Genomic DNA, 26,999 nt, shown 5'->3' on the forward strand with positions numbered 1-26,999 from the left:
CATCTCATGCAAGTTAAATGTATATTTTATACTCCAGCAAATCTAGCTTTCTTAACCCTTCTGCTGGCTGCACAACATTCTGGTCACTGCCCAGTGACTTTTAAGTCATTTTGTCAAAATGTGAATAAGATCAGATCATCAATATTAACATCAGCCACCCACCGTCACAATGTGTGTAATGTCTCGCGCAAATGTACTTGAAGCCATCAAATACTGGATGGGAAACAGCTTCCTCAAACTTAATGTGAAGTTATCTTCAGTTCCCCAAATCACCAGTGTTGACACTAAAATGAACACCATTAAAAAAAAAAAAAAAAACCTGTTATAATGAACCTTGGGGTATTTTTTGACTCTGATTTAAAATGTGATAATTTCCTGTCCCCAAAAGACTGTGAGAAGGTGGTCAATGCTTTTATATCTTCAAGACTGGAATATTCCAATGCACTATATTCAGGTATTAGCCTGGAATATTCCGATGCACTATATTCAGGTATTAGACTGGCATCCCTTTCCAAGCAACAAGTGGTCCAAAACACAGCAGCTAGACTTTTAAGCCTAGACCAAGAGTTTGAGCACATCACCCCCGTTTGAGCTGCAATACACTGGTTGCCAGAGGTTCAGGATTGATTTAAAGATTTTACTGTTTTTAAGGCTATGAATGGTCTACCTTCAGCCTATATTTCAGGTCTCCTCACCCCATATGTTTAAGGGATTTAAGGTCCTCAGATGAGCTTTTATTGGTTCTTCCTAGGTCTAATTTTAAATCAAAGGGTGATGGAGCTTTTACTGTTGTTGGTGCTAAACTATGGAGCCTTCCCTTGTATGTCAAATCTGCTTTAAGAGACTAAACTCACTTTTATACACTGGATTTTTGCTGTATATCCATCTTGTTCATTTTGTTGGTCTTAGGTGTTTCATTTTAGTTTTTGCCTTTTAATTCTTATTCCTTTTACTCATATATACACGTGCTTTGACTTTAATGACAGAGAAAAAAATTGCTCCAACCTTGAGCTGTGACCAAAGCATAACCAGTTCCTCAACACAACTAATTAGCAACTCGTCTATAATATATCTCTGTTAGCAATGAAGAATGTGAGTCATTAATTAGAGATAATTTAAAACCTTTTATTCAACTAGTATTAATTGAACCACATATACATAAATTGATGTGCATGTGTGTACAGATACCCCTGGTCAGGAGATCCAACATGCACACAATCCCTTTGTGGAAATATAGTCGGCCACTTTACATACATACATACATACATACATACATACATACATTACACAATACACATCCCAACACTATTCAACAGCAGCCTCTGAGGCGGTAGGTCATGGGTTGAACAAGCCTCTGAACTCATTCTTTATGCCCAGCACAACACGACAGAGCAGGCAGTTTGATACACATTTGTGTTTTGGACCACTTTCACACAAGGGCCCCACATCCTCAAAGGTAAAGCGAATCAGCCCATCAGTGCAAGATGGACTCATTTGTACTATGAGAGCCTTTGATGAAAATGAGAACTAGTGCAAGGAGAATGCGAATTAGTAATAGGAATGCAGTATTCAAATTCAGTTGAATCTGAAGACAGCACAGAGCCGAGTCAACGCTGTGAGCCGAGTCAACGCTGTGAGTCAAGCAGGTCTTTGGCTTCATTGATCTTTGCTGCCAAATATGGAGATCCACCTGCGGGAAGAAACAACATTTTCCCATCAATGTTCAGCCTCCATCTCACACCCAATCACTCCTGACTCTTCAGTCATCATGCAGACTTCACACCTTAACTTCAAATCTTTTCCTCTGTCCTTTTTTGTCAATACAAAGCCTCCAAGAAAATCCAACATATTCTTGGATGGGTAGTAAAGAGTTGAAAGGGTCATGAACACTTAAAGGAGTTGATATGGTCACAGTTGAATTGAATTTGCTGTGACTTCCATCCTAATGTCAACAAACAAAGTGCCTGGATATCAGCGATGATATTGGTTAAGCCCACTGACCCAAGTAAATGTACTGAATTATTTCGTTTTTGCTGTTTAGTGCAAATAAATACTTCATGTTTTGTCTCTGTATCTTAATATCTAACATCTCAAACTGTTTAATTTCTTTGTCTTTCTCTCTCTTTCACTCACTCTAAACTAAAAATAATATGTTTCTTTATTTTTTTCCTCTCTCCCAGTTTGCCTTCATCAACTGTCTCACCCTCTGTAATAAATTGGAATTATCACCTCATATTTTACCTCTAATATATTAACGCACTGGCCTACTTGCATACCATACCATACCATAACGGCTTCACATGCTAATACCCGATGCTACAGTTTGGCTAGCAGGTTGCATAATCCATTGGCAGGACAGGAACAAAGACTCGGAGCACTACTGTATTCCAACCTAAAGCATGGCAAGCATATCAGAGAGCCGCACCCCTCCCCCACTTAAGACAGTCAGATCACCGTTCACTGGTGCTCATCTCAGCATACACACCTATCAGGAGGAAAACCAAACCAAACACAAAAGACCATAAAAATCTGGCCTGAGGGAGCTCTCATTTGCAGGATTGTTTTTAACGAACAGTATGGGATGTATTCGAACAACATCAACCTACATCAAACTTTGTACAGACAGTGTCACTGCAGACAGAAGGATTTGGGCGTTTCCTAACCAGAAACGTTGGACGACAAGCGAGACATTACTGAAAGAGCGCAATTCCGCCTTCAGGTGAGATGACAATGCCCTGTACGGCACTGCAAGAGCCTATGTGAAAAGAGGCATCAAAGACACCAAGGAGGCCTACAAGAGGAAAATCAAGGACCATCTCACAGACAATAACCCATATTATATATATTTATATAAATAAATATATATATAAATATATTATATAAATATAATATATATAAAAGGAAATCAAGAAAACATACATTTCTCAGTGTAAATACCCATCCCTTGGTTTGGAGTTCTGTTTAAGTGGTAGTGACTGAAGGAGGAGCAGGGTCCCACAGGAGACTTATTTAATAGGGAATAATATTAGGTGTGAGAACGGTCTTGGTGATCAATGCAGAAATCTGAATAATTATAAGCAACAAATAATGCTTGTGCTAGCATGTGTTATCCCACTGCTGGCATATGGCTGCAAATTTAGCAATCTTAAGCTAAAAGAAAGACTTTGGGAAAAGGTTTTGATAAAAATGTGTTTGCAGTTGATAAAACATACTGTAAGTTGGAATGCATTCTCAGATATGTTAATTGGAGCATTGGTTCATTGTACATGCCCATTCTGACCGATTTGGGATCTAAAGCGTTAAACTTGTGTGGCCCCTATCCAAGATCAGCCTCATAGAGAGACGAGGGAAGTAAGCATGCTGAACAGAAACCCACTGTGAACATAGAATCAGCCACACTTCACTACATCCATAGTATAGAGACACTAATGGCACAAACACACACGCCTGGGCTTCTGAAAGCCACATCCACACTGTGTCTGAGAGCAAGCAGGCAGAGAAGAGAACAGCCAGAGAAGGCATCTAATCAGTCATGCTGCCATAGAGCCAGAGCCTTACCTCACAGCAGCCTTAGTTAAGGACAGCTCAGGTGAATACATGACTAATGCACAACACACAGACCGAGACAAAAACAACAGAGATCAGAGTAGAGGTGAAAAGAGTTTCCTCATATTGTGAGGATCGACACAAACAGAGAGGACCCGGAATAATAATAATAATAATAATAATAATTCATTTTAGTTGTAACGCACTCTTCATTCAGAAGAATCTCAGAGTGCCAACATATGAGGTCTGCATGTCAGAGGACTGTTAGTAAAGGAGAGACTGAGACCATGGAACACCAAGAAAGAGAATCTGTAATGGAAAGACTGAACCTTTGAACACCAACACAGAGTTTAATTTAGTAAGGACTAATCCATCAATCATTCCATATTATCAGCCAAAAACTGCTAAAACGTTTCAATGTCTTACAGTAATTAACGGGTTGAGCTGTTAGTCAAGCCCGACAGATCAACAAAACATTGTGAGAATGCATTATGAGAATGATGAGCCACTATTGCGCATTGTCAAGTGAGTCAACTTAAATAGGAAATCCATACAGATCTTAAATCCCATTCATACTAATTGTGATGTCTTGGAGAGACGTATATTGACCCATATTTCTACATGAGGCGATGGAGTATCACCCAAACATGCACATCACTTTTCCACCACAATTCCACCCTTCATCTACCGCCTGTTAACACTGCATACGCAATGAAACAGAAGTCAGAATACAAAGAGCAAAAAGCAAGAATAAGGGTGCCTGAACACTGCTGCAGATGCCAAAGAGGTTTGTGTGTGTGATATGAAGGCTAAAATTAGCACCCCCGTCTGCTGGGAGGAGGTGAAATGGATCTGGCCACCAACCCCCGATGCCCCACCCCCACTCCACGGCAGGAAGCTTCCCTCTCGTGGGCTCCAGCTCTTATCTTTCAGACAATTTCTCATTTCACAGTGAGCGAAATTCAGCTGGTGATGCAGAGCAATGGCTGTGGCTAGCACACACACACGGACACCTCTTAGCTCAATGAGTGGGGGAAGGGGAGTCAAAATGAAGACTATTAACCTTGACAAGGTAAAACAGGCCAACACAGCAGCCAGCCCTAGTCTTACTGCAGTTACAGCGGCAGTATGCAAGACTGATCACACCAACAGATATCTGAATCCCCCTTCCCTCTTTGTTGCTTTGTAAATGTTATCATTTCTGAATGAAATCCTAGGGCTTAGTAGCTGCTTTTGTCTTTTTACAAACAATTTAAGACAGACTCGCTGTATTGCCCACAGGGTTTAATGACACTTGGTTGCAAAAGCCTTTGGTGTCATCAGTTAAATAAAAAAGTACTTTAAAAATGACATTACATACCTTACATGCTATATTTTAAAGGGTCTTTAGTGCATGGAGAATCTGTAGCTAACACTTTAGAGCAATTAGAGGGAGCATATTGCCAGTCATTGACTGCTTTGCATATTTACACCAAACCAGTGAAAAAAAGACGTATGATAGTACTCTGACCATACCACAAATGGGACTTTAGACACAGAGGGAGCATAACTATTTAAATATTTGCACATTTAGGAATTATCATTACAATTAAACATTAAGTAATTGAAATTCAGCCAGTATTTTTCCTTTAACCATGACAGTTCAAATGCCTGTTTAAACTGGATTTTCTCTTTCAAGTTGCACCTACCTTCAACCAGTATATTTGAGAGAGACTGTCAATTGTGAGTCCGGTTTACCTTTATGGTAAACTGTGATGTAATGTGTGAGTAACACTAACCTTTGTCTGGGTGATTCAGGACCATACACCTCCTGTGAGCCTCTCGCACCTTTGATTTTGGGCAAGTTGGACTGTTGAACAGAGCGGAGGCAAAATTTTAGAGGAGCACAACTCCATCTAGTGGTGAAAGAGTATAATGAACACAGCTAATAATAACCCAGCTGATAATTTTTTTTTACAGTGAATGAATCCATACCGTCAATTTGAGACTGGTTGCACACAGAAGAAATTAGAATTTATTTAAATATATTTTATGGAGGACTGGTTTTGATAAAGCATGCACCTTTAAACTATGGGTCCCTTTTCCAGCTCCCCCTTATCGGCCATCTTCTGACCCAAATCCTAAAATGTCAGGTATTTAGTACAGACTTTAATCCAAAGCGATTTAAATGCACTTAAAATCAACAGCACATTTAGAACGTTTCCACATTTTGTTATGTTTCAGACTCATCTTGAAATGGATTCAATTCATTTTTTCTCATCAATGTACACACAATACTCCACAATGACAAAGCATAGAAGGTTTTCGGAGTGCTTTGTTAATTTATTAAAAAATAAAAGACCGTTCAATGACCTGAGCAGTCTGTAAAATGTTTTCACCAAGGACTGCGCTACATTGTTTTCTGTATCTCTTTCCCTCTATCCTGACTAGTTTCCCAATCCCTGCCGCAGAAAAGCATCCCAAAAGCAAGATGCTGCCATCAGCGTGTTTGACTGTAGGGATAGTATTAATGAGGTGATGCTCAGTGCCTGGTTTTCATTCCATTGGAAATTGTGGCCAAATAGTTCAATCTTCATTCCATCAGAGCAGATTTGGCTTCTCATGGCCTGAGAGTCGTTCAGGTGCTTTCTTTTGCAAATTCCCAGTGGGCCGTCATGTGCCTTTTAATGAGGAACAGCCTCCTCACCCCGCTGCGAGTGCTGCACTGATGATTTGCACGGATGTTCCTTCGGTAAGGTTCTCCCATCTGTGGATCTCGTTCATAGTGACCACTGGGTTCTTGGTGACCTGCCTGACCAAGGCCCTCCATCCCCAATTGCTCAGTTTGGCTGGGCGGCCAGATCTAGGAACCGCTGGTGGTTCCTAATCTCTTCCATTCGAGAATGATGGAGGCTACTGTGGTCTAGAGAGCTTTCAATGCGGCAGAAATGTTTGTATCCTTCCACATATCTGTCTCGCCGGTCTACGGAAAATGTTCTCAACCTCACGGCTTGGTGACATACACCATCAATTGTGAGGCCTCATATAGACAGATGTGCCTTTCCTAATCATGTCGAATGAATTCAATTAAGACTCCAAAGACGTTTTAGAAGCAGAGAAGGCTCAATGACAGAAGTAGGATGTTCAGCTTAATTGCAACGGTCATAACTAAGGGTCTTTTATTTTTAATGAATTAACAAAACACTCCAAAAACATGTTTTTGCCTTGTCATAGTGGAGTATTGAGTGTAGAGATTGATGAGAAAAAAATAAAATTAATTGAATCCATTTTAAGATGAACAAAGTCTGAAAACATTTTTGAAAGATATCACAATGTGGAAAATTTGAAAGGGTCTTTCCAAATGCGCTGTGTATGTCCTTCCAAAGCAAAAGGCCGATAACAGGATCCATATAGTGAACATAGCATTTCCTGTCTGACAAGAGTCTTGTCTTTACATACAGGGTCATTGAAAAGTTTGGAATCACCCTGAAAATTACACATTTTCCAGGAAAATATATTTTTTTATCCATCAAATAAGGTGCAAAATACATAGAAAATATAGTCAAGACATTAACAAGTTAGACATAATGATTTCAGCTAGAAATATTCATTTTGTTCTTGAATATCTGCGGTTACCCTCCAGCAGCATCCTGTGTGCCCGTCTTGGTTATGGTTAAATGGAGCCAAATACCTCTCTTGTTAAAGATCCCTTTCAGCCTGTACAAATGATATACTTTAGCTGCACCAAAGCACCCCCAGAAGATCGTATTTCCTCTACTGTGCTTGAAAAATAGTGCCAAGCACTCTTCCAGCATCTTCTCATTTGTTCTGCACTTCTTGTCTGTGATCCAAAAACCTCAGTTTAGATACGGGATGATTGACAAAACTGTTTCCGTTTACCCATTTTAGTCTTTGTCTAAATAAAAGCTATTCCATGCAAGAAACTGAAGATATCTGAGAAAGGTTTATAGCAGCGCATCCTTCCCCGTCCAGTGCACTGGCTTTAACCTGGAGAGAAAGAGAAGCTGGAGGCCCCGTGGTGCACATCTGTGTAGGAGAATTAAAAACATCAGATTCTCTAATCTGAGAAACAGATGAGCTACAGGTCCTTCTGCTAACAGCTTTATTAAATAGTACCCAGAAAACACCAGTCTTATCTTCCGTGGTGAAGATGCTCTGGAATATGGGCCTTTTTAGACAGAGTTTCAAAGGAAAAGCCATATGTGAGAGTGGCCAATGAAAGACAAAGACTAAAATGAGCAAACGGAAACAGTTTAGTCAGTCATACATTTGTTTTCAATCATCCAGTATCTAAACTGTAGACAGGTACATGATAATGAAATCTCAGTCCTAATGTATAGACATGATAATGAAATCTCAGTCCTAATGTATAGACATGATAATGAAATATCAGTCCTAATGTATAGACATGGAAATTAAGTTTTACCTGATACCGAGGATGAGGCTGGCTTCACGTTTCGTCATCTTCTGATCAAACCCTCCTTTGTAATACGTTGAAAATGACTGATAAAGAAAACAGAAGAATGAGAAAAAATCTTTATTAATCTTTATAAAACAATAGGGGTTATGCGCAACATTCTTCCGGGTTCTACCAAACAGGGTTAACAACTTCCGGCCGTCCGCGGCTCAGGTAAACACAGACGAGCTTATTATGGCGACCTTCTACAGCCGGTGTTTACAGGAGCTACCACGTATGACCATTTCTGATGTACATAGTATTTCCAAACCAGAGCCCCGACTACTCTGTTAGACAAGGGATTTAAGTTTTACGCCTCCTCATTTATTTATAATTATGAAGGTATATAGCTGCTATGTAGCTTTTGCTAATGGCACCCTTTAGCGTTAGCTAACTATCAGTAGTTGTAGACTTGTATGCGATCAGTAGTTTAGCCTTTTATTTTTGATCACAGACGGATAACCCAATCAAATGAAGATAATTATACGATATCCTGTTTATGCTCGTCTAATGTTTCGACGTGTTATGCTGGTCTAATGGGTCGACTGTAGCTGCCAGGTCTAATGTCTGCTGTTCTGGCAGGTGTTTCAGATTTCTAAAACATTGCTTTGCATTATGACAAATGTGATTAATAAATGAATGAGTGAATGAATGGATGGATGCTGTATCTTCTTTTCCACCAGTGTCAAACAAAGACAGGTTGACAGGTACTGTGAGTGTCAGAGCAGCTTGTCACAGGTCCATGCAGAAGAATGAAAAACCACACAGCTTGAGAGTAGGCTAATGTTCAGGGATGGGTTTGGGTATTGCTATACTGTGTAATATATGTTAATTGTAGTATACTTGTAGGAAGTCTTAATTCAGTGGTATCTGTTCTGCCAACTGTCCAATGTCTCTTTGTGTATTCTACACAGATAGTGCTTCGTGATGCAGAACCTGTCGTCATGACTCCAGTCAGTGTTCATGCAAAGCGGGCACAGCAGTGTGTAATCACACTGTTGCACTGCTCTTTCAGACAGCTCACTACTCAGAGCTCAATATCCAGGTTGTCCCCCCTGTTCATGCTTGCACCGAAACATGGCACAAGCCCAGAACTGCAGTAAAGGTTGAGGCAAATGTACTGTATATGTATGTAAGAGTTAGGCAGCAATAAAAATAGTAAATTGCTAAAAGAAAGTATAGTGATCTAAGGTCAGAAACATTAAAGGTGCAGCGTAATGTAGTGGAGACTCAGTTAAATCTCTTTACTTCAATAAGGGAGTGAAACCCGGGCCCGTAAACAGCATGATAATTACAAGACCCAGGCTAAACAGGCGCATGGAAGGAGGAATCAGGTGAGGTGCTGTACTGCAGTCACTGAGGTCATACACGTAAACATTAGCTGGGACACAGCAGGTTATGATTCGTAACAATATCACTGTATTGTATGCCACGAGAGTAGAATCTTTTCTGAAAACTAGCACTGAGTGAAAAATGGTTGCTTTTTCCACACATTGCAGTTACTGAAGCCAGCAGACTATGCATACAACATATTTTACTTTTATAATTGTAACCTACTTGTCACAGTAGGATATTAACTTTACCACTTTGTTTCATACATTCTGGAAGTTCAGAGTGGCATTAGCTGTGCAGGCCTAGAATAACCTCCTCCCACTTTAGAGAGGTGTGCTTTGTGAGGGGAGATGGTTCAGCACAGTCTCTGGCTGAACGCATCCTGAAAGGAACGAGGCAGACAGCGGACATGAAAAGAGGTGCAGACACACATAACTGTCCATTTCTAAATTAAATTAAATTAAATTAAATTAAATTAAATTAAATTAAATTAAATAAATTTTCTAAATAAAATTAACTATTACCTTGCAATGACATTCGTTTCCTAATTACAACAATTTTCATTATGATCACTGTATTGCGGTCATTCAACTGCAGATATGGAGTTTACAGCAGCCCAAGAGTACAGCAAAATCAGGAACGTAAACTACATGCCCTGTGGCCTAATTGTTTATCCTGACGCCCCATGGCTTGGCACCTCACCAGATGGCCTTGTATTCAACCCCCTCGCACAGCCACCTTTTGGCCTAGTAGAGATCAAGTGCCCTAACGTCACCAGCTATGTTGACTGCAAGTACCTTAATATGAAAGAAGGCACACTGCTCTTTAAGGAAAGTCACATCTATTACTGGCAGATACAGGGGCAACTTATGCTAACAGGAATGACATGGTGTGACTTTGTCATTTGTGCCCAAGAAGACATGCTAGTTCAACAAATCATAGTTGACCCAGAGGTGACAAAAGTGATGAGAAAAGGCAGACAGGTTTTTTTTTTCAATATTTATATGCCCAAGTACCTGACTTCTAACAGACGTTAGGTACTTGGCACAACATTTATTTGACAAAATTAAAATTATTTTCTGCAAACATGTTTCAATTATACTTCATGTACTAATGTATTTACAATATGTACAATGGTAAATGATAGATAATCTATTTGGCCCAAGCCTTGACCAGTGGCTTGTTCTGGTAATTTGATAGAAGGCAGGCTACTGCAAAAAGCTGGTTGTCTCCTTATAACGAAATGATCACGCCTAATGTTTCGGACCCATATCGCCCTGACTGTCTCATCTATCGGAAACTGGTGAAAACTTACGATAGAGTTAAATCTCCCCGACACAGAGCAGCTCGGCACACAGCAAAAGCTGTTGTTTAGATGTTCCCGTTTTTGATATTTTACCATTCGTGACATTTTAATTAAAACAAATGCTCTAAAGTTTGACCAGAAATTAAAAAAAATATTATAATAAGCGACACTTAGAAGTTACCTCAGAGGAGATAACCTACCGCTGCAGTCAACCTGTGTACGGAAGTGAGAAGCGGAAATGATTAGCTCTGTTTAGAACTGTTTTCCGGTTCGAACGTTGGGCGTTCCGCATAAAGCGAATTGGGTTCTATTGAATTATTTAGCTGTTTCTGATTGGACGAGAGACGTTCCATGAGTTGCAATATCCCAGGACATCCCAACTCTGACTTTTCACAGCTAATAATAAATCACTGCCTGCCTGCCTCCGGCCTCGTGGCTACGGCCGAACACCACCCGTGGGAATATCCCTTACCTACCCCACTCACACGAGTACTATATTGCTTAAATATTCCACCACATTCTGAATAACAATCAGTTTCTTATTTTTCATTCTAATGCTATTACAATTTGAAGTGCAGGCTGCTGTTGCTTGACATTTTGGTGCACCAAAAAAGAAGATATTTACACACAGACTTTCTGGCTTGATTGGGAAAATCCAATCTCCCAAGTATTCATTCTGAACACTTATGCTATAGAACATTTATAAAGGCTATATAATTTATATTATATTAAATTTATATTATATTAAAAATAAATGAATTGAAAACTAAAATATTCTTGCAGAGGTATTCACGCCATACAATAGTCTGCAACACATTTTCTTGTGATATTGTGTAGATTTTATTTCCATTCATCCTTATATTAATTATTAAAAGTTTTCCAGTTCCTGCAGTCGAGAAATATCTATCATATTACCACTACCACTACCATATTTCAGGATCGGGATGGTGTTTCTTGAAGTATTGGCAGTGTTAGATTTACGCCACTTACAACGCTTTGAGGACAGGCCAAAAAAAAAAAAAGAACCTTAGGTAACCTCCAAACATGTTTTAATGTAGATCCTTTAAAGCAATGTTTTGTTCCGCCAGCCTACAATAGAGTCTAGTTTTATGGATAGCGCTTAAGATTGTGGTAATGATTTTCAGGGGTGTGAATACTTTTTCAAGCCACTGTATCTGAACTTAATCTCTGACCAGTACAATTCTTCTACCAAACAAAACCATTTTGATGCAACGTCATGTACACAAGAAACAGAAGACCTTCATAAGAGACAGACTCCAGCCCTTTACAGGGCAAATGATAAACAGACAAGGCTATGTATGGCCAAAAAGACAGCAGTATAATTCAAAGGAAAGAGGTCTGCAAATGTTTTTCCAAATGATGAGCAATTCTGAGGGGCCCACTAATGGCGAAATCTTTTTAAATTCGGTTGCGTCACTTCTGAGTTCAAAGACAATGTCAAACCAGTGATGAGCAAATGTCATTAGTGAAAAACTATTTTGGAGAGAGCAAGAGCAGATGATCTACAGAGAGTACAGGTTTCATTAGGATGCTGAGCTACTCGGAAACACTGAGATCAATACACTAGGCTATCTGAGTCAATGTTGGTGTTTCTTAGGCTAAATGGTTCACCGTCAACTAATAGGCACTGGCATTCAAACGTTAGCTGGCTAATTTATTAGACTGACATTAGGTTATTAATAATTTACTGATGCAATGTTAAATACTCTCTCAGTGTTTCAGATGACTGAACACTGTGTTCCAAATTATTATGCAAGTGAAGAATCAATTGGATTTCAGTAAAAATAAAGTTAGTTTTAGGTTTTTCAGTGAAGTCTTTTGTTTGTTTCATTTAATACTTTCTTTTTAGACAATTAGTATGCATCTCAGACAGGTTTGTTGATAAGATTGCCAGGTGACTAAATCTACTTTCAAAAGGTTGTTCCACTTTATTTTAAGTCACCATTCTCAGGCAATATGGGGAGGAATTACAACCTTTTGAAGCAGGAAAAGGAAACTGAAGAGATCATTTGAGGAATGTTTCTATCAAACAAAGGAATAGTATTAAAAGTGTAGCAGTTAAAAAGCCACTGTTGACCAGTAAACACATTTTAAAACAGCTATGTGGACTTTATTTGTCCCCTTGTCATTCCAACACAAACCATACAACATCGAGTTCAGTTTAAGAGACATTTAAGAATACATTTGAATTAGATTTAAATTAATTAAAATGAATTAGCACATACAAATTAGTAAATATAATTTTTCTAGGTCAAAATAAGGCAAGAGGTAGGTAGGTAGGTAGACCAGTATGGGAGTGCTCTGAGCTCTGAGCGTGGAGGGTGCTTTGTATCGCTGGGTATGTCAGTATGTCAATGAGCTTGTCAGGTGTGTGTGAGCTGCCCATGCATATTAATACTTTAAACTCACTCTCCATTGTTCTCAGTTGGTTTTGGAATGGCTTCACATTCAACACGTTTTCTATTAGCACTTTTGCTATTTTTTCAAAATAAACGTATGCTCTCAGTCATGAGTATAGTGAAAATGAACTTGCACTTGCACAATGGGGATAAAAAAAGAGACCTTAAGTGTGTTCTGTCCAGAAAAGAATATGTGAAGGAAATTGAAGGCCAAGCTTGTGGTTTTTTACTCCCCTTACTGAAAAGCACAAAGTTGCCTCTCTTGTGTGCTCAAGTCATGCTTGTTTTCAGAAGGATTAAGTGTATATATGGGTATGTGAAATATAGCATGTGTGTCTATGCAAATGTGCAGTTTGTGCATGTCTTTTCAGTTGTTCTGCAGACAATATTTTCCATTGTTTTGCCTTGCCTGAGCGCTTCAGGCTAGGACCTCTATTTGATCTTCTTGGTAGAATATTAATAAAGTTGGGAGCTCTATTTCACTTTACTTTCCTTTGTAATGTATGATGGTTATACTCGGTCACAGCAAAGGGAATCCATAATGGTTCATTTGTATCAGGTCTGGCTTTTAAAAACACATACGTTTTGGACAAGTTTTTCTTTTCATGTGTATGTTGAAGGCTTACGGTGTGTAAGAGGCTTCAACTGGCATGGATGGCTTGTGTGGCGTCCATTACTGGTACAAACTTCTTCTAAAATGAGCCTAATGGTTTTATCCTTTTAATACCCCATTCCTTTTTTAAATAATAAAAAGGCATCTGAAAGTCAAAATCTCTTCTTAGAGATTCTCTAAGAAACTCTTCAGTTTACTGTTAATGGAAACATACTTCCTCCATATTTCGTATAGATTAGCACGAGGTCGGCAGCACAAATGAAACTATTAGTTGCTGCTATTGCATCCAGTCTGCAAGCCCCAACTGAGTAACAGAGGTGTCGAAGTGAAAACAGAGTTGCACACACAGTGCTTAATTGTCCTGTGTGTTTGTGCCCTGAGGGTTGATTCACAGCTCATTTGCCCAACCAACCCTGTCTTTCACCCATCCCCATCAATGAAGACACGGAACCACAAATAAACCTCAAAGTTCAGATATAACTGCTTCTGGTACAGAAAACTACAGCAATCAATTTGTCTGCTCTGCTGGACGAGGTTCAGGGTGTGTAATTAAAGGATATGGTGTGTTCACAATGGAATTCTTAAAAGTAACCATCATGGAATTCCCAAGTAACCACGGTTGTGCTGTAAACAGGCACTGAGCCTGAAGATAAGTTGGCAGGCGAGATGAGTCATGATGGCAGGCAAGATGAGTCAAAGCTGATATGTTATACTTACAGAAGTTGGAAAATTTTTGGCAGTTTGCGAGATGACTTGCCCAAGAGGCTTCCACAACTGGAATGCATATCGACCTAAAAAAAATAACAGAAGACGGGAATAACATTAGCTCAGGGCATGCTTGCTTGCATAACAACCAATAAAATTAACTGGCAGAAGTCATCAGGTAAGCCTTAATATCAAGCCAAAGGGCAAACCACACTTATGTCTTAGTTACATGCAAAAGATGAGTCTTTCAGCAACGTCCTGGTCAGTTGCCATGGATTGTGGTTCTCTTTAGAGAAAGCCAATGCAATTCAGCATTTGCCTATTGAATATCTTGCCCTCAACAGCACTGCATTGTTCGAGGTGACCCAAGAGTTGTTAACATGATACCCACTGGAGTCTCAGATTCCTCCAAGAACAAACCCACAAACATTCTGAGTGGAGAGCACAAACACCTGCCAGAGAACTAGAAAACCAACTGAATTAGCGGAAGACTATTAACGCCGTTTTACATTTATACTGAAACTTTGACACCTCCCCCAAACTTTCACTAAATGTTTTTTTTTTTACACACCACAGTAAAACATTTCATCCCTTGTGCCATTTCAGATTTTTTTCTCTATCCTAATATGAATGTATAGCCCTGCATCCCCTACTTTTGAAAAATAAAAAAAGTTAAAGTGAAAGTTATTTTATTTGCATTAACCAATATGAACAATCCTCAGACTTCAGTATCAATAAACACTGACTACTGACATTTGTAATTGTGTGTGTGTCTAATGAAAGATGCCTTATTATACTTACAGTACATCCACAATTTCTTTACATTTCTAACATTATTTAATGCCCAGGACTTGCAAAATCGCTAGCCCGACGTCCCAGGACAATCACGTTACCATAAGCACAGACGTTACCATAAGTTCCCGACTATTAGCTGCAGTTTATACATTGCTTTTGTGAAATGTCTGCTGCCTTGAGGTTAAATACTTGGGTGAGGTCTATACATTGGGAATGCATTTTTTCCTGCCTGGAAGTTAGTAATGCACACATAACTCTGCCAAGTAAAATGGGTCTCTCTCCCTCTTCCACATTCAAATCCATTAATGTTTCAGCTAAAAACAACATCTCAGTCCTCCATAAAGATAAAGAAATGGGTGTGTGTATTCCCTCCCAGCTCTAGCCTATTTCTCAGGATAATACAGAGCTTCCGCGAGAGGTGTGTAAAACATGCATGTCTTCACGCCAGTTAACCACTATCTCTAGCTTATGGAAACATTTTAACAGTTGATAGTTGCAAGTGTGTGTAATATGAACTCATTTTAGTATGAAGTGAACATGAACTTGTGTTAATATGAAGCTGCACAGGCACTAGAAGGTTTGTATCTATCATAGCTTTTTAACTATTCTAGCTATCTTGAGCTTAGGGAACCATCTTCACATTTGGCAGCTGCTAGCGTGTGTGAATATTAACTAATTTTAAAAGCTGCACAGGTACCCTGCGAGTTTCTACCTTTTCCTATTATAATTCTTAGGAAACTTTAACATTAGCTATATAACTAGCCATCATGTCATGCAAATGTAACTCCATTTAAACTAGCGCTGAACGATTAATTGCATTTGCGATTTAATCGCAATTTTCTAACCGCAACGTGCGCGAAAAAAACGTTTTTTAAACGTGCGCGATTACAACGTTTTCACGTGACGCAAGCGAAAGAGAGAAGGGCACTGTGATGTTCTCGTTGTGTGAGTCAATGACAAGACCGAGTGCTAAGAAAGATTGTTTACTGATATGAAGGAGGCGGGCTACTCGCGAGCTCTGCTTGAACACCCAACCTGCGCATGCCTGTAGGGGGCCATGCCATACGTCATTGTTGTGTCAATGTTATAACTCATAAACATTACAGGCACTGGGCTGCGTCAACATTTCATACTGCTCTTTAACCTGCTAAAATGGCCTCTGGCTCAACAGAACAGTCAGAAACTGACACTTTAGTATCGAAGAGGAACAGCACGTCGGTGGTGTGGAAGTATTTTGGTTTTAAAAATGATGATGCTGCGCAGTGTCAGGTGTTGTGCAGAACATGCCGTGCTACCGTTGCTACCTCACGGGGTAACACCACAAACCTATTCCAGCACTTAAAAAAATATCATAAACCCATGCACGAGAGTTGTATGGCCCAAATGCCGAGCACCAGTGCGCCAAACAGGCCTACCATGAGACAGGCATCACTGACCGAAATCTTTGATGGCGTCACTCCATATGACCGCAACTCAAAACGGCACGGGGATATCACTCGGGCAATAACCGAGTTCATAGCAGAAGATATGGTGCCTCTCAGCACGGTGACCTAGCCTGGGTTCACGGCATTGATGCATACGATTGATAAACGGTACAGTATACCCTCCCGTACATATTTCAGTCAGACTGCCATACCGGAGCTGTACAGAACGTGCAAAGACAAAGTCACCGTGGAGCTTAAAACGGTGGAGTTTTTTGCTACTACAACCGATATGTGGTCAAGCCGCACATCTGAGCCTTACCAAAGTCTCACAGTCCATTTTATTAAGGAAGATTTTAACCTCAAAGCTCGCTGCCTACAAGCTGCCTACTTCCCAGACGACAACACAGGGGAAAATATTGCAGCCGGCTTGAGAGAGGGGCTTGCCAGCTGGGATCTCCACGAGGAGAAACACGTCTGTATCACGACGGACAACGCGTCCAATATGGTGATGGCTGCGCGGCTCAATGAGTGGACGAGGCTCCAGTGTTTTGGGCACAGATTACATCTTGCCATTGGTAAGTTATCATGTTGTGTGTGTGTGTGTGCGCAAGAGAAAGAGAGATTCACCAATTTACAGAAATCAGTGTAAGCCTAGTATAAAAATCTAATGTGTTGATTAGTAATCAGGAATATACAAATATATAAATCATTTTGATATTCCTTTTCCAATATGTAAAATCATTTTGAGTTGGTTTGAAGTGGGTGGGATGAAAGAAATTCATACACCCCCCCCCCCCCCATTCCTTTTCCAATATGTAAATTGAAATATTATGTGTTTTGATTTTATGTGCTTATATGTCTGTCTGTCTGTGGTGGAATGCCCAGCTGCATTTACAATTTTTTTTTACATGTTCGAAATAAACATACACACACAAACTGTTTATGTGTTGTGTGTGAGATAGAGAGAGGACAGGGGTGTGGATGTGTGTATTTCAGAATGACAGAGAATGTGAGTGTGTAATGGATAGCCTTGTATCAGAAAAACTCAAATTGTTTGTAATACACTACTTTTTATTTCTTTCAGAAAATGCACTCAAAGATGCCAGAGTGTCAAGGGCATCAGACAGAGGCACAGAGGGATCTCAAACTCCCTGAGCACAACCTCATAACTGAGTGCTCAACAAGATGGGGATCTAAAGAGATGATGATTGCCAGAGTGCTTGAACAGGCCAAAGCCATTTCCCAGGTATTGTCTGGTGATCGTTATGCACGCTCCCACATCCCAACCTGGCAGGATATTGACGTGTTGGAGTCAATTCACAAAGCACTGCATCCTCTACTGGAATTTACAGATGCTCTTTCTGGAGAGGAATGTGTGAGCATCTCCTACCTCAAGCCAGTTCTCCACCTTTTTGCCACATCAGTCCTGGCTGAAGATGCTGAGGACACTGACCTGACTAAATCAATAAAAACCAAAGTCCTAGCCTACCTCGCTAACAAATATGGAGACCCAAACATCCAGGAGCTTTTGGATGTTGCCTTTCCTGGACCCTAGGTTCAAAACACAGTTCATCAGTATTGACAACATCCCTGCCATCAAGACCCGACTGAAGACAGAGATGGTAGACTTAGCAAAACGTACATATCATCGGGTAAATGATAATTATGTATTTCACAAAAACACAATATTTCTGTAAAATCTAACTGGAAAACTAATGGCTGTTTTTTCTCATCTAATAGGAGAAGAGGTCTCGCACTGAAACTGTTCCTCCAAGTGCACAGCCCTTGGGGGAAAAGGCGAAGAGGTCTCTTGGCAGTTTTTTCAAGACCAGTGCGGCGGCCTCTCCGTCTTTGCCTGTAACACCGGAAGATGTCGCAGAGGCAGAGGTAAACAGTTACCTGATGACTCCTGCCATTGATGGAGAAGAGGATCCCTTGGCTTGGTGGAGGGTGCACCAGATCAGCTACCCACAATTGTCCACCATGGCCCGCAAATATCTTTGTGTACCTGCCACAAGTGCTCCCTCAGAGCGTCTGTTTAGCACAGGAGGGAATATTGTGACTTGCACTCGCTCATCATTGAAGCCAGCAAAAGTGAATATGCTGGTTTTCTTAGCAAAAAACCTGTGAGCCACTAAGACAAAAACTGTTGGATCAGTATGGCTGGCAGTGCCTTACTCATTATTGTTGTGTATTTCAGATGTTTGGTTGATCTATATTATAATATTCAAATTGTTTTTTATTGTCTAATTTACAAAGTGCTTTTCTCAGTTTTTTAATGTATAACTTTATTTACTTTGAAAATACTTTGCAAAATCAAAGTAGTAGAGGCAAGTTCTATGTCTCAGTTGTGTGAAATGTTACTGCCTTGGGAGCAGTAAGCAGTTTGTTGTTCTTGATTCTGTAATGAGTAGTTCAATAACCAATAAAAATGTGGTAAAGAATATTTTACACTAAATGTATCTAATATTGTGTTGGTCATATTTAAATCATTCATTACATTTTGTTCGAAAAAAAGGGTATACATTTTCTTTTTTAAATCGCAATCGCAATATTTGGGGAAATAATCACAATTAGATTATTTCCCCAAATCGTTCAGCCCTAATTTAAACCATTTAAGAATCTTTAAAAAGTTTACTTTAACTAGTTAGCTAGCAGAGCAACTAGGCAACCATAGCAACCAGTGAGGGGATATCAGCTATGGCATTTCATGGCAGTGAAGGGGTTTTCAACACCATTCATCACTGACCGTGGAACATCCAGTAACCCCTGAAAACTCTGCCCCCATCCCCCTGCACAAACTCCTCTCCCTTAACCCCTCAGCCCAGTGCCAGAGGAGGAAGAGACTTGGGTCAGCAAGAACAGCAGCCAGCAGGCCTGTCCAAGCATAGGCAGACAAGACGAGGAGGGCGAGACCGAGCAGGGCGGAGGCTTAAGGGCACAAACAAGAGGAAGTGAAATGACTGTTTGAGCGACGAAGACAAGTCTCTTGCTAGGGTTTCAGAAGCAAAGAGGGCAAGAGGCAGGTTGAGAATACACCAGCTGGTGTTTGAGGCTGATGGCATCGGATTCTTCTTTGATACACAATTGAATTTGTACTTTTTTTTATTTGATTTGCCACACATATTGACACACACACACACTCCACTCGCTACTAGTGGTGGGGGGAAAAAATCGATTCTGTTCAGTATCGCGATATTTTGCGCACGCAATTATATCGATACAGTAGCGCAAAGTATTGCAATATTTAATTATATAATTATGTGTTTTACTTTCGGGTTTTCTCCATTGGTTTTCTCGGAGTGTACTCTGATAATATTACATTTGCATATTACATCCACAATGTGGCGCTTGTTGCGGTGCTTTGTTGACGTGCATTCAACAGCAAATTCAATTGAAAATGGCTTCATCATCTCAACCAGTTGTTCACGACGCTCCGTCTTCTTTCAAATCGAAAGTGTGGGTACATTTCGGTTTTTATAGAAAAATTGAATAGTAAAGACCTTGACATGCAGTATGCCATCTGCAAAGAATGCCAAATGAAAATTAAGTACTGTGGGAATACGACAAACTTGAGAGCCCATCTCACAAGGTACCATTTGGAGTTAGCGGCCCCTGAGGAGATGAAACGACCCAAAGTTGTTGTCCTACCCCCAAATCAACGCACCTTGGACCAAACACAAATGATAAAGTTACCTCCAAACTACAAAAGAGCTAAGAAAATCACTGAGTCGATAGCCTTCATCTCCAAAGATTTACAGCCTTACAGTGTGGTGGAGAATGAAGGTTTCCAGAATCTGCTTAGCATACTGGAGCCCAGGTATGTGATCCCGTCGCGTAAATATTTTACCGACACTGCCACCCCCAAACTCTACAGCGAAGTCAAAGAGGAGGTAAAGGAAACTTTGAATTTAGCCGAAGGAGTAGCTATAACGTGTGACGGTTGGTCATCAAGATCTACGGAGTCGTACATGACCATAACTGCGCATCACATCACAAATGAATGGCAGCTTTTAGCTCATGTTATACAAACCAGGGCGATGCATGAGAGCCATACCGGGGCCAATGTGGCTGTGGTGCTGAAAACGGCAACCGAAGAGTGGGGCATCGCAAACAAACAGATTGTTTTGGTTACGGACAATGCGTCCAACATGGTTGTGGCTGCGCAGGTGGGGGGCTACCTTCACGTGAAATGTTTTGCCCATACCCTCAACCTCGCCTCCCAGCGCGCACTTAAAGTGCCTGCTGTCGCTAGGTTACTAGGAAGAGTCCGGCGCATAACCACTTTTTTCCACCGCAGTACAATCGCCAACTCCATGTTGGAGCAAAAACAAAAGACTCTGGACCTCCCCACTCACAAGCTCAAGACCGATGTTGTGACCCGTTGGAACAGTGGGTACGAAATGCTTGAACGTTTCTTGGAACAACAACCAGCGATCTGTGCTGATCTGTGCTGCTCTGTTGTCCTCGAGGTCAGGCGGTCCGGCAGTGATATCTGCACCCTCAACGAAAATGACATTACAGACGCTGAGGACATAATGCAGGCACTCTGATGTTTGTAGCCAAAAAAGTTGTTTCAGAGGAGAAGAATCCCACTTTGTCTATCATTGCTCCAGTGCAGGCAAAGCTGCTAAATGACACACATGAGGCAATGGGGGACAACCTGATTGTGAGGGACATCAAACAGGCAATAAGTCAAGATCTGCAGAAGAGATATAGCACTGTTGAAGAAAAAAAAAACACCCTCCACACAGCATCGGCCCTGGATCCACGATTTAAGTCACTGCCTTTCCTGACCACAGATGAGATCAGTGACACTTATTCCAGACTGGTTGTGGAGGCAGCCAGCCTTCAGGTAAGCTTTATTGAACTAGTTTATTACATTGTTTAAATAGTTATTATTTTAAAAAGTCAGAAAGTATTTTACAAATGCTATATTATTTATCTGATTTGTTTAAACCAAGCCTATGTTCATCTGGTTAGCATTCATTTATTATATCTGTTTTAATTGCATTGAGCATTCCACAGCTATTTCAAACCTGAGATATGTTTTTTCTTTTAACATCTATCTAATGTTTCTCTACAGCCTACTAGTAGGCAAGAAGAGACCAGCCGTGCCTCTGGAGTAGAAATGGATGGACAGGATCTTGAGGTGCTTGAAGAGCCACAACCAAAAAGAAGATCTGGGCTAGCTGATTTACTGGGAGAAACATTTTCTACCACAGCCCCCCAAAAGTCAGCATTTTCCCAAGCTGAAGAGGAAGTGAAGAGATACCAGGAGGCTTCTCCACTGCCACTAGAAGAAAACCCCCTCAACTGGTGGAAAGCTCATGAGACAATGTGTCCTTACCTAGCCAAACTCACTAACAGATACCTGAGCATCCCAGGCACTAGTGTGTCTGCTGAAAGGGTGTTCTCCACTGCAGGATATATAGTTACGGCCCAGAGGAGCACTCTAACATCTGAACATGTGGACCAACTGCTTTTTCTGAACAAAAATGCCAACATTCCAAAATGAATGTAACATTTTGGTCCATGACCTTGCAGCCAACTGGACTAGACAGTACGCATTTTTGTTTATTTTCTCAATTTGATTGAAGCTCTAAGTTACTTATTTATATGATTATTCTCAGGTGTATGTTACTTTATTATGTCTGCTTAATGTTATTCTTTTGCATTTCAATAGTTTTAAGTTATGTGCTGGGAGCTCAGCTTTCTCCTATTCAGAAAATAATTACAAAGGTCCTGTTTCCTGAATGTTCAAGGGCAAAGTTGTTGCACTACCCTCCTAAGTTCTTGTACTGTTGTTCACAGAATTAAATGGGGGACATGAATCGCAATATATCGCAGAATCGAATCCCAATACTTGCTGTATCGCAATATGTTAATAATCGCAACAATATTGAATCGTGGCCCAAATATCGCAATACTATCGAATCGTCACATTTTTGCCAATTCCCACCCCTACTCGCTACACTACAGAAATAATGTAGGTACATATAAAAAGTACCTTATGGCTACACTGTGTCTTCAATTGTTCATGTAGAACAACAGTAAGAATCGAATCTATAGTTGCCGTTATGTAATTTTGTTTTCGGTCTCAAAGTTCATGAATTGTAATGTACTGAAGGGCTAAGACTTTTTTCATATTTGTCCCCCTCACTAACTGCCAAAGTGAGCCATCTGAGCATGGGCGTGTGAGACAGACTTCAGTTTACATTCATAATGTCATAGGGTCCAATTTGATCATAGCCCATGTCTCTTGATACGCATCAGATTGTCTTGCAAGGGCGAGATGCACACCCCTAATAAGGAGCTAGTTAACTAGCAAAAGCAAAGGATTTAGTAAAAAAACTATGGTCTAAACCAGCAACCACACAAATATTGTACTGAGCACATGGGTCCTCAGCCCTGACCTGCATACTCCACATCTTTCCCTGCTCCAGGTGAGCCTGATTGTAATCAGTATAAACAAAATGCACTTGATTATCAAAATCAGGTGTGTTCATCTGATCAAGAGTTCCCCTGAAGAGTCAAGTCAGGTCAAAGAACTACTGCCTTAGCACTCTACTCTATCACAGTCCCCAATGACACAGATCTCTATCCATATATAAATGACTCTAATGCATCTTACCTGCAAAGCTGACAGCTGCAACACCCAGACCGACAGCTATCAGAGTTCTGCCCTGCAAACAAGAAAAGCATGGCTTATTGCGTGCAAAGTATTAGTTTGGCAGTCTATCAAACAGAAAATAGGCAGAAAATTGCAGGTTTATTGCTCCGGCAAGTGCTCTGATGGGGAAAATTACACTGCGGCTGTTCACATAATCATGTTTGGTTTTCAGTTTTTAGAATTGAGTAAATAATGGTGCACAATCACATCAATGTTGGCCAGGAATTCTCCAGTGTTGCTAACAATTTGTCACAATGATTAATTTGGGGGTAATTATTGGTCCAATAAATCTCACTGCTAACACAACATGTCAACATGAGAAATCCCTATAATGAGTTAGGGTGCGTTCCACCAGTTGACAGCCTAATAAAAGGCACTGTGAATGCCATTCTAGGGCCAAACCTTTAGATCTTCCACACAGCAAGCATGGAGTAATTATACCAAAGTAGATCCTTTAATACCAAAGACACCACTGCATCATTTACAAATATGTATTTCCATGGGTGTAGTTCTCCCTTGTGTTTCAGGACAGGCTTTGGAGCATAACAGTCTGCACAGTCTGCTTAAGAGCTGCCGCAACACTGTGCATAACACACAAGTGCGTAGAGCACCAAGTGTGACAGGACCACCAAAGAAAATATACCAAGTTTCTTGTTTTAAAAACTATTAAACTAGTTATATTCCATCAACCATTAATACCATCACCAATATAAACTGTACTATAAAAATATACATTCTAAGAAAAACATGATTAACACACTCAGCATGCCTGTTTAATGAATCCTTCCTGCTTTCGACCTAACATGAGCATCTCATCTAGGGTCACCTGTCATAGTAGGCTATGGTAGGCTATGCAGCATGCAAGACAGGCATACCAAAGTCACGGTCTTTAAAAAAATAAATAATAATAATAATAAAAAATAATAAACACTGTATTATAACCTACAATTTCGTATCGGAAAAAATGATTTGCTGAACAGTGCCCTGTATTGATAGGGACTTGCCATTGTATTTCAAATGCTCTCTTATGAAACGGTAATGCAATCCCCTATGACTAAAGCGGTTTGAAAGGAGACCACAGGAGAACACTCTCCTCATCAAGGGCACTCTCTCGTAGCTGTTTTATATTGCTGATCCAAGGTCCGTTTTGTTGTTTAGCTTGGAATGGTTGTATGAAGGACTAGAAGATTAACTTTTAAAGGCAGACATTAAGTGGAGACCGTGAGTGCTCTAGTAGTTGAGGGTGGTGCATACAAATAACTTATTCTGGTTAATAATCAGAATCTTTGTATAGATTCTATATATATGTTGCAGATAATATTGGTGTATTTGAACCTGTAAGACTAGACTGATTATGCTAGCTAACTGGCCAGTAGGTAGCCTAGTTGCCTTGGCAATACATCCTACCCAGAATGGCTAACACTGTAGAAAACATGGTCAATCTGATTTTGCAGAAGCCATTCAACTGCTTTGACTACAGAGAAAAGCTCAACATTAAGTCAAAGGGAAGACCAACACCTGCCTGAGTAATTTGAATCGGGAGAAACCATGCGCATTCAATGCAGAATGGTATGAAAAACACAGATGGCCGACTGGTAGCTTGCGGACAAATCTACTGCTGGTCTTGTTGGCAATTCAGAGCTTCTCATACTTGTGGAAAAACAGGCTTCAGAGACCTTAAAAATATTGAGCGGGCTGGAAAGCAGCTAAATCAGCACATAAATTCAGATGTAAAATTGAGACTTTGGGTTGAATATGTACTGGATGAGGGTGTGCGGATGCAAGTAGCAAAATATAACGACCCAGCAAACACATAACATTCCCCCAACATTAGCGAACATTAACCTATAGTTCTCATATGGCAAGTCTTGCATGACTTATCCTTACGTTTTGAGAATGTTCACTATGTATTATGGTTCGGAGAACGTTAACCAAACAGCATGTTCTCGTAAGGAGGAACAGGGCTGTTCTGAAACGGCTCATCGATGCTACAGATTTTCTGGGTTAACCAAGGTCATTTCTAACTATGAGGATTCATTAGCTAACCATCTGGATCATTCAACTGTGGTCAATAGCATGTGGAAAACAATCCAGAATTACTTCATTTCTTCTGTAACATCCTTCGTGACCAGTGAGATTAAATCAGTGGTTGACGTAGCCCTCTTCTTTTCATGGCAGATGGACGAGACCACGGCGATAAACTGTCACTTGCCGCTTTCTGTTATTGTCATAAATGTTGATACACAAGGCCGGATTCAAGAGTTTCTTTTTTCACATTATATATGTCTATTGGGCAAGACGCACAATCCGTGTTTGACTTGGTGTATTCTGAGATGCATGACCAAGTGTCTCCATGTCCAGCTCGGAGACTACAACAGATAGATAGTACTTACTCCAGAGAGCTGCACAGTCATCAAATAGTAAGCATTTTGAATATTCATCTCTTTTCTCCAGATTGTTGTAGTTAAGGAGTATAGGTGAATAAGGTCGAATTACACTTAATGACAGATCATTTTAAACTTGTAGATGAAGAATAGATGTTACATTAACAATAATTCTAGGATCAAGATGTAGGTTGAAAATAAAGTAATTAACATCTGTTAATAAAACAAATAGTCATATTTTTCAATTTACACTAAAGAATTTCAATAGTTTGTTTTCATTTGCAGCATGAAGTTTGTAGTGACTGACAGGACAAAATTCAGTTCAAGAGAGAGTGAGAATAAGTAGGAGCATTAGACATAAATTGCCTCGTGTCCAGTGCAGGGAATATTCTTCAGATAGAGAAATCCACAGACCTGCACTGTTACAGTCATCAGATGGTAAGCCGTTTTAATGCTCATCTTGTATTTCTCTTAGTTCCCAATGGTCAAGGAACACGAGATATTTTGTGTGGTACAACTCATTCTATTGGGATCTTTATTTGCCACTAGCAGAAGAATGTTTGCATTGGTGCATAGGGCTTGCTTAGAAGGAGGATTTGGTGTTTTTCTGTGCTATTGCGTATTCTTACGTTGCATTACAATTCTTGATAAAAACGAATGTATTTGAATTAACATTAAATAAGCAGTCAACTACATGTGTATCATGTTTTGGCTGCCTGGCAAATCCTCTGCTCGAAGTTCACCAGAATGAACTATTTAAGAGTGCTTTTACCCCCAAATTCTCCCTTCAACTTTGTAAATCACCAGCCCCCACTGGTAACAGGTAACGTCAGGTAAGACCGACCGAGAAAGTCAGTTAAGTTTACGACAAAAACATAAACTCAGGCTAGCTAGCCCAGGGCTAGCTAGATATAGGCGCTCTTTCCATACTTTAACGATATTCTTTAGGTCGATCCCTAGTATGGCGAGAAAACGTACAACCCGCGCTGTTGACCTGTCTCTGTTGTTATCTCACCTTGGTTAGGATAACTGGCACGTTTCCTACCTACCTTTCCAAAGTCAAGCGTGCCCACTAACGCTACCTAGAGTGAAATCGGCTTTCAGTGGATGGCCAACGGTACTTATGTATACTCACGAGTTGTTTGTCGATGTCAGTTTCACTATGCATGGTTGTATATTCCGCAGATTTAATCTTTTCAGCCTCCATAATTACAACACATCTAGCAACCTCGGTTCCCAACGTAGCAGTCGTGCGACATGTAACTAATTTTCTTCTTTAGTTTAGGTGTGTGGCAAACCCACTCACGGGTGCATTACCGCCACCAGCTGTGCTGGCGTGCGTTTC

At 40.3% G+C, this 26,999-nt stretch overlaps 1 protein-coding gene across 1 annotated transcript; it reads right to left on the reverse strand.

Annotated features, from left to right (window-relative positions):
• Window positions 1–1,104: 1,104 nt before the first annotated feature.
• Window positions 1,105–26,999, reverse strand: dnajc15 (DnaJ (Hsp40) homolog, subfamily C, member 15). Its single transcript, XM_012819800.3, has 6 exons — window positions 26,790–26,999; window positions 23,232–23,283; window positions 14,391–14,464; window positions 7,973–8,049; window positions 5,325–5,395; window positions 1,105–1,690 (listed from the first exon to the last, which is right to left on the reverse strand). Exons 1-6 carry the CDS (start codon window positions 26,859–26,861, stop codon window positions 1,626–1,628), a joined length of 411 nt encoding a protein of 136 aa, XP_012675254.2. The 5' UTR covers window positions 26,862–26,999; the 3' UTR covers window positions 1,105–1,625.

Source organism: Clupea harengus, chromosome 2 (genome assembly GCF_900700415.2).
Source record: "Clupea harengus chromosome 2, Ch_v2.0.2, whole genome shotgun sequence".
NCBI classification, from domain to species: Eukaryota; Metazoa; Chordata; class Actinopteri; order Clupeiformes; family Clupeidae; genus Clupea; species Clupea harengus.